Genomic DNA, 8625 nt, shown 5'->3' with positions numbered 1-8625 from the left:
CCCCCCCCACTGCCCTACCCACATCCCCCGCTGTGAGCGCCCTGACCCCTGACCGCCCTCCCCAGCCCCTGCTGTGAGCCCCCCCACCCGAACCCCCAACCGCCCTACCTAGATCCCCAGCTGACTTGATGTCGATGTTGTCAAAGCCGCTGCCGATCCGAACGATGATCCGGAGCGCCTTGAACTTCTCCAGGTCCTCCCTGGTCAGCGTGATGGTGTGGTACATGAGCGCCCCCACCGCCTCATTCAGCACCTGACAAGAGGGAGGGCGTCCACCAGTCACATGCTGTCCCCACCTGGGTCCCCGGCCTGCTTGCTGCCCCTAAACCAGCCCGGACATTAGGGGTGGGGGGAGAGGACCACCGCTACCCCCAGTCTGGCCCCAGCCTGGGACAGTCCGAGAGGGATCCCTCTGGTCTCCGCTCCAGAGGGCACTGCATTGCAGCCTTCTCGGGCTGGAAGCTGCTGCCGTGACATCTGAGGTCACCACAGTGTGGCCCTGCAGGCTTGGCTCACTCACCAAGGAGTCCAGAGGCCCCGCCACATAAACTGCAGGCCCAGGAGAATGCACTATAAGGGGCTCGCCTTACCGATGGGCACCGGATTGGAAAACAGAAAACGCTGGGCGTTGGGAGGACACAGAGCATCTGAAACCGCCCCCCGCCTCCACGCTGCGGGGTGGGTGGGCGTGGCGGAAAGCCACAGGGCTGCTTAGACAAATTGCTACCCGGCCCGGAGCGACCCCACAAGGAAGCTACAAATAATCGCGGTACTAGCGCACTCGGGGCCCCACGACCATGAACAACTGAGGGGTAAAGGACGGCCATCCGTTTCACCTGCGTAGGGAGGCCGGCTGGGCGGAAGGCCTGGCGGGAGGGGCAGCTACCGGGCCCACACGCTATCCCGCGCGCAGGCGGCACAGGTCCCTGCTCTACAGGCCTGCCCCTCCACTGTGCTTCCCGCTGGCCCGCGAGCGGCCCAGGGCACATGCAGGGCGGACGCAGCCAGCACGGGTCTCCGGGGGAGAGGGCCGCGGCTCTCCAGGACAACCCTGTGTGTGGCCTGGGCCACCTTGCATGAGGCCCCACGTGCATACTGGTGTCCTGTCTCCCGAAAGTTTGGGTGACGCGGGCTGATGCGCCACTCCGCTTGCAAAACCGCCCAATGAGGACAGCCCTCCCCAAGGTTAGGGCTCCACCCACGGCCCCGCCCCACAGGACCCGCGCACGCGTAGAGCTCTCCACGGGTGGGGACAAGCCCTGGAGAGGAAGGCAGCGCAGAGCCACGCCCATGCAGACCACGCCACACCCCCACGCGGGGCCTGATCCATGCTGTCCAAGCCCCGCCTCCTTCAGATAGGCGCCAGCGCAAACCACACCCACACCCCACGCGAGGTGGGGGGCAGACGCGTGCAGACCATGCCCACACCCCAGGCCGGGCCTGGTCCCCGCTGACTGAGCCCCTCCTCCCTCTGATTGGCACCTGTGCAGACCACGCCGCGGCAGCGTTGCTCCCAGTGAGCATAGCATCCCACTTTGCAAGCCCCCAGGTGTGCCCTACAGCCACACAGGAGGCAGGGTCGACCGGTTCCTGGGGGGCTTGGCCCAGGTTCAGGAGGGCAGCAGGCCTGGGCCCCAGGGCCAAGAGCACTGCCTTAAAGGGGTGTCGTGGCAAGAGCCAGATGTTGGCAGAGGAGCCATAAGGTCCGATCTCTGGGCCCAAGGGCTGGAGTCCCGAGGTGCTCCAGACCCACGGTGTAGTCCAGGGCATGCCATGGTTCACAGACCCTAACAGGGTAGAATAGTGGGCCTTATAACCAAGGACACCTCAAATTCAAATAAGCGCACTTGCCACCAGGGACCTGCAGCACCGTGCCACTCTGTCCTCCCCCAGACTGAGCTTCCTGTGCTGACTCTGGGTGTCCTGGATGGGGAGGGAGGCCAACCAGAGGCTCTGGTGACCCTGAGTCCTCAGGACGCGTGAGGCCAGCGGTGGGCTGTGCACAGGCTGCTGGACCGCAAGGCAGCAGGCATGAGCTGATGCAGAGTGGAGTAGAGCAGGTGTCCCGTGTGGGGTTGCAGGGTGCTTAGCGCCCCATCTCAGTCCCTCGTCCACAACAGCTGAGCCTCCACCAGGCCGCAACCCAAAATACAGACGACTCCCTCAGGCAGGCGTGGCCTCCCTTCTCCCACAGGTGGAGGTAGACAGGGGTACATGACTACAGGGGACCCCACAAAAAGGGCCAAGGGAGAGATGACTGAGCAGCAGGGCAGAGGGAGCCGGGCCCCTGCTCCCATTCCTTGCACAGAAGATCCTAGGAATTTCAGCTCCTAGAGGTAAGAGTGGGGTGTGCCGGCCGCCGATGCATGAATGGACGGGATGGGCCGTGGCCCACATCCTCGAAGGAGGTCCAGGCTGCACAGGCACAGGCCTCTGGGACCTTGACTAGACCTGGTAATGGGGGGGCGGGGCAAGAACCCATTTGTGACAGGGGAGTGGCAGTGAGTGCTCATGGGACACAGGGATTAACCAGGAGCACATGGGGACGGTGGATAGGAAGTGGACTTGGTGCGTGCCATGGGGCAGAGGTGAGAGGGTAGACCTTGGCCAACAAGACCCTCCCTGGGAAGAGTCCTCTGACTGCCCTGTGCCGTGTTGCACGGACTGGAGATGAGGGTGGCCGTGGCAGTGGGGCCGGGCGAGGGGACAGGCCTGTCAGTGCGGACGCGGCCGTGCAGCCTCAGATGCATGCAAGCCAGCATCAGGAGCAGCCCCGGGCTCAGGGCTGCGGATGGGAGGCTCCGGAAGTGAGCCTGGGTCTCCGGCCTGGGCAGCTGGACACACGCAGGCCTCTTGCTGAGGTGGCTCAGCTGTGGACAGGTGGCGGCGCCTGTACGTGCGCAGGCAGCGGACTTATCTGTCCAGTCACCTGTCATGACTTTAACTGTCCTGCACTTCATCCCAACATGGGACGGTCCAGGTTCTGTCGGAACGCTCCCTACAGTTGGGGCGTCTGGGGTCCCTCCAGCGTTGGCTGCAATGAAAATCCATGCCTGCCTTGAAAGAAGGCCCCAGCAGTGCAGACCAGTGGGGCCGCTGGTCTGGCCGACCTGTCGGTTTCGACCCCCCGCTCCAGCAGTGACCCAGCAGCACCGGGCAGTCCAGGGTTTAAAACGCTACATGTGAGGGACACAGATTGGCATGCATTGTTTTCGCCTTAACTTGCACCGCCTGGTGTGACCTGCCCCCATGTGTTTCTTGGTAAATTATTTTTTCACGTCCTGATCCTTTTTCTACTGAGCAAATCTCTGACGGCAGTGTACCAAGTGAATCGTTCTCCAAACAGGAAGCCGCACACTCCTCAGCGGCCTCCCGCCCCGGGCCCAGTGCCGGGGGCCCCACCCAGCTGCGGGAGGTGAGCCCGCTGCAGCGGCAGCTCCCTCCAGAGGGGCGCAGGCCAGGGCCACCGCACCACTCCACCCGGCCCCAGGCCCACGCTCCCTGGAGGCCCCTCACATTCCCTCTCGTGACAGCAAGTGGCTGGGACACCCCCAGGTACCACACTGACCTCCCAGAGGGGAAGTCTACCCCCTTAATTCAGCAAACTCACACCCCCCTCCACCAGCCGTGTGACCAGGCTAGTGACTTAACTGTGTCTTTAGCCCCAGAGTGGGGCACATGGGGCCCAACCTGCAGGATGACTCAGCACACGGGGCCTGTGGTGCTCACAGCAGCAGCAGGGCCTGAAGCGTACTTACTGGGGAGCGCCCAGAAGGGGGCCACGAATGGCTGGCTGGGAAGATGGGTGCTGGGAGGCCCCAGCGGGGCCCACTATGCCCCCTGCAGCCCGGGAGGGCCTCATGCCCTCTACACACACGCACGCACGCACGCACGCACAATTCACAAGCTTCCTGTGACTTCCTTACGCTTTACTTTCTTTCTGGGTCCACACAAAGTTGTGGCTCGTTTTGTGGGGCTGTGGCTCAGAAAAGCATGGCAGTGACACAGTGCCCCCAATACACTTCAAGATGGTTGCAGACATTTCCCTGTGACAAAGCCACGTGCAGGCCCAGAGGGGGACACGGCACCTTTCAGGTTTTTGCCATCAAAGCTGGCCACGGCCACGGCCACCGCTGGGCCATCCTGGTGCAGCCAGAGCCTGGCTCTGCGGGGTGCGGGAGGTGCTGGGGTGGCGGCAGTGTCCCCTGCTTGCTGGCAGTTGTTTTGCCCAAACGCCCGCTCCCTCACCCACCTCCCGCTGGGCTGCTGTTCAGCCCCGTGGAGGGACGCGCTGGCGGCCACGCCTCTGGGGGCTCCGGGGCTACAACCACCCATCACTCACTCGGCCCCATCTTTTATTTCTTTGCCACACGACTGTTTTCACTGCTCTCTGATCCAGCGACCTGTACCGTCATGTGGCCCCGCTCTCCACAGAACGCGGCACAGCCTTGTCGGCCTCGGTCGCTATGACGCTCCTGCGCAAGGCCACCTTCGGCCACGCACTACTGGCCCCAAAGTCTCTCTCTACAATTTGCGAGATGTCCCTCAGTCCTCACACGGTTCCGTCACCTCCCGCCCGGGCCCCTCACTTCCCACCAGGATCTCGAGACGCTTTTCCTGCACCCTTGCCGTCTTCCTCGCCGTGTCCCCACGGTGCTGCCTACAGGTGCCCCACTTCCGCAGAGACGCCCCTCAGGGACTCCCCGCTCCGAGCCGGCTGACAGGACCCTCCCACCCCCGGTGGCCCCTTCCTCATGACTGCCCCCTGCTCTGCAGGTGCCCGTCTTTAAGAAGCTTCCCAGGACGGTAACGGAAAACGCCCTGCCTCTGCAGTCTGGCCCCGTGCGACCGTGGGTCCAAAAGGGTTTTCCCCCGAAGGGCTGATCGGACTCTCGCCTCTGCGGCAACAGCCCCAGGCCCCCAGCACTGGCGGGTCTGCTACTTGAACAGCAGAGCAGCCGGTGGGCCCCCAACACTCGTCCTGGGTTCGCGGCAGCAGGGCCAGTGTCCAGTTAGCTCTGGAAGGCCTCTTCGTCGCATGTGGCGACTGCCTCGGTCTGTCCTCTGTAACACTTGGGTCATTCTGACGTCCATCTAGTAACGAGCAGCTAGCGACCGCTGATCCACAGTGATGTGGAAGAGAAGCGGCTTCCCTCCCAAGCCAAAGCCCGCGGCCAGGTGGCCAGGGGCCCGGTGTCAGCTCCACAGCCGTCAGGGTCCAGGGCTCCTGTCGTGGGGCCCCACCACCCCCAGGTGGCTGCCCAGGCTCCAGCCATCACACGCGGTTCCGGGCCAGCAGAAAGAGGGAAAGTGGCTACCTCTTCCTGGCTGGGCTCAGTCAGGGCTACCCTGGCAGCGGAGCCTGGGGCAGGAGGTGCGTTTCCTCGGGGAAATGGGGGATTCCCGAGGGTGGCGGCCGCTCGGGCATGCGGCTTGGGGCGGCTGGGGCTGCGCGGCTCTCCTCCGGCCACCTCGCTTCCACCTTTCTTTCAGGCTCCCCTTAACCGTGTCTTCCAAGCTTCCTATGAAAATCAAAGCTTTCCACTCGCACGTGCAAGCTCTTGGATGCCGCCGTCCTGTCATGACCGCCGGCTGCACAAGCAGGGGCCCCTGCAGGTGTCACCAAGGCTCTAACTGGCCGGGTCCCGACACCCTCTTCCATCCGCAACAGGAGTCAGGGTTGGCTCTCTGCGCGCCCGCACGCCCATCCTCCTGATCCACACGTGGCCGCAGGTCCAGCTGGAGGGCTGGCCCCGCAACGTCTGTCTGTCTGCTGGGTGAGAGGCGGAGTCGCTGAGCTGAGGCCCTTCCCTGCCCCTCCCTGGGTGTCTGGCTTATCTGGGTTTTAGTTACCTTATTGAGAGAGTTTTGATAAATTACAACTTTAATAAAAAACATGTTTTGTGTTAGTTTTCAAATTTATTGGTAAAACTTGCTTTAATGTTGCTTATAAGTTTTAACATTTCTATCTCTATGTCTCCCTCATGCCCCACGTTGGTTTCAAACTAAAAGTTTTTGGGGCACCTGGGTGGCTCAGTGGGTTAAGCGTCCGGCTCCTGACTCAGCTCAGGTCTTGATCTCAGGACTGTGTGTCTGAGCCCCACGTCGGGATCTGTGTTCAGTGTGGAGCCTGCTTGGCTCTCTCTGTCTCTCTGCCCCTCCCCACTTGCACGTGTGCACTCTCTAAAACAAAACTGTAAAAATAACTTACTTTTATATATTAAAAAAAGTAAATCGATAAACTAAAAGTTCTGGTTTGGAACAGAAGATTCCCGAGACGCTGCCAGAGCCGCCGGCCCCGGCCCACAGCCAGCCCGGCACTCAGCCTCGAGACCCGCCCCCGTGCGCTTCCCAGGCTGCCACGCCGGCCAGCCCGCGGGACTCCGGGTCAGGTGGGGGGTGCGGGCCACGGGACGTTCTCTTCTCTGGGATGAACACAGCGTGGGAGGGAGGGTCACGGTATGTGCCTCCTGCAGGGAGGCTGCTCCGCCAGCTCTGGAACCTGGTGGGCTGTCACCTGGTCACGTTGCTCCTGCCCCCTTCCCCGGCACTAAGGTTCCTATCAGCAGCGCGCATGCCCAGCCCTGTCCTCTGGGACCCGTCCTGTCCCGTGGCCTCTGGGCCCGTGTGGGTTTTCTTCCACGGTTATGGCTTCTCTCTCTGTGCGGGCAGGAGCCGTCTGCCCGCGGGCGCTCAGGCTCTGAGATGGACACGCAGCAGAGAATGACTGCTGGAAAGGACGCGAGGCTGGGCCGATGGGGCCGTCCCCTACCAAGGACTGTCCGTGGCCTCTGCCGGGCCGCCAGGCCGCAGCCGCGCAGCTCAAGGCCTGGCCCGGACGAAGCAGGCTAGGTGGGGCGGCAGCTCCGTCCGGTCCATCCTGGCACCAGGGCCCCAACCTAGACGCGGGGCCGGTCTGTGCCCAGCAGGCCGTCTGGAAGCCATGTCCAGAAGCAGACGCTCCAGACCCAAATGCTTGGCCGCCAGCCCAGGATGACCCAGGTGACCAGCGTGGGACCAGGATACGGCAGCTCACTGGCCGCAGTCCTGTCTGCCACATCTGCGGCCCCCGGGTCTGCTTTCTGGGAACGTCAACGGCCTCAGGCAGGCAATGATGGCCACACGTGTCCTGGCGGCACAAGAGCCACTTAGGCTCACGCCTGAGGGACCCAGGAGCCCTCCTCGCTCCCCCGAGCACCCCATGCCGTTACCTTCTCGTGGATCTCCTGCGTGGACTGTGCGTCACAGAAGGCCACCGTGGCCACGTCCTTCAGGATGGGCATCTCCACCGTGCAGTCCCGGCCGTCCAGCAGCGCCACCAGGGGCCGGGGGTGCAGGGGCCCGTTCATGATCGGGGGTCGGACGCCTGTGGAGACAGGAGCGGACACTCAGCACAGCGGCGGCCCCTGCCGCCCGCCACCACCCACAGCCCAGCTCAAGCCCCGCGAGTCCGGCATCCGCTCATCTGGACTTTGTCAGGCCAGCGCCTGCGACAGCTCACTGACACCAAGTGAACAGGGACCCTGCCGACGGTCACCATCCCACGGGCCGCAAGGCTGCACACATGTGTGGCGGCGCCAGGGCAGCCACGGTCTCCACCTCTGTGACCCTGGGACACGCACACACGGTGCCACAGGCTTTGGGACGGCGCCCATAGTTTCCCTTCTGCCGGGGGGGGGGGGGTTTGGCGACCCAGAAAGCCCAACGAGACCGCGTCCGCGCGCAGGTTTGACGAGAGGAGACAGTGCAGAGGCGGGAGGGTTGAGTCACCGCAACACGGCCAGAGCCCCTCGCCTTCCTGGGACGGGGCTCAGGGCCACCAGACGCTCCCTCCACGCGTGAGCGGACTACGCCCCGTCCACGAGGGCCTCCAGGCCCCCGTGGCCCCGCACAGCCCCACGGCCCGGTCAGCGGCCAGCCCCAGGGGTGCACAGCCCGCCCACCGCCTTCCACCGCCTCCGTGAGCCGCTCTGAAGCGGCGGCCCCAGTGGGTGGCTCAGTGGGGGTTTGGGGGGCCAGCAAGCGCGCGGTGCGGGTCCTGCCCCCACGGGTTCCCGACGGCCCAGAGCTGCGCGCACGGACGGAGCTCATGTCTCCAGCTGCGCTGGGAGAGAAGATTCGCTTCATCGGCAGAGGCTCATCGTCCCTGTTCTCAAGTGGCCTGGAGAAGGCCAGCCGTGGCGTCCCTCAGCTCCAACTCCTAACAGCTGACCAGCGTCACCCCCGCAAGCTGAGCTCTGAGGCCGGGAGGCAGCTCGCAGGGCAGAGCCTGGAACGGCCTCCATGGGCCCGGACACCACGGATGCCAGGGCACCACCCGCTGCAGACCATGCCGTGGGCGGGCGAGCAGCACCTGAGAAAATGCCCAGACGCAGCATGGGGACCCCCGGCCAACCGACACCCCCTCCCGACCACGCAGCCCGCGCCGGAACCGGCCTTGGGCTTCCACGTGAACACCCCAACCCAGCACCGAGTCCGCAGGCGGGCGAGCAGAACCACCCAGCGTCAAGCTGCGGCCTGGCCCCCGAGGGACCCCTCGCCACACGGCACGCGGGGGCCCCTGAGCCGCTGCAGGCGCCGTGGGAAGGCCGGGCCGCCCTGGACCGGGCACAGGGCGCCCGCGCC

The 8625-nt window shown here is 64.5% G+C and overlaps 1 protein-coding gene across 2 annotated transcripts in view; it reads right to left on the bottom strand.

Annotated features, from left to right (window-relative positions):
• CTBP1 (C-terminal binding protein 1) overlaps positions 1 to 8625 on the bottom strand; it is a 22883-nt gene that overhangs the window by 6026 nt on the left and 8232 nt on the right. For both annotated transcript variants that reach the window (XM_029949697.1, XM_029949708.1), the window contains exons 3-4: positions 7212 to 7366; positions 109 to 253 (exon numbers count right to left, since the gene is read on the bottom strand). In XM_029949697.1, the coding sequence (XP_029805557.1) occupies positions 109 to 253; positions 7212 to 7366 (300 nt within the window). The remainder of the gene's footprint in view (positions 1 to 108; positions 254 to 7211; positions 7367 to 8625) is intronic.

The sequence above is a fragment of the Suricata suricatta genome, chromosome 1, assembly GCF_006229205.1.
Source record: "Suricata suricatta isolate VVHF042 chromosome 1, meerkat_22Aug2017_6uvM2_HiC, whole genome shotgun sequence".
In the NCBI taxonomy this organism is placed as follows: domain Eukaryota; kingdom Metazoa; phylum Chordata; class Mammalia; order Carnivora; family Herpestidae; genus Suricata; species Suricata suricatta.
Note: the sequence above shows the minus strand (reverse complement) of the source record. Positions and strands in the feature narration are given on the sequence as shown.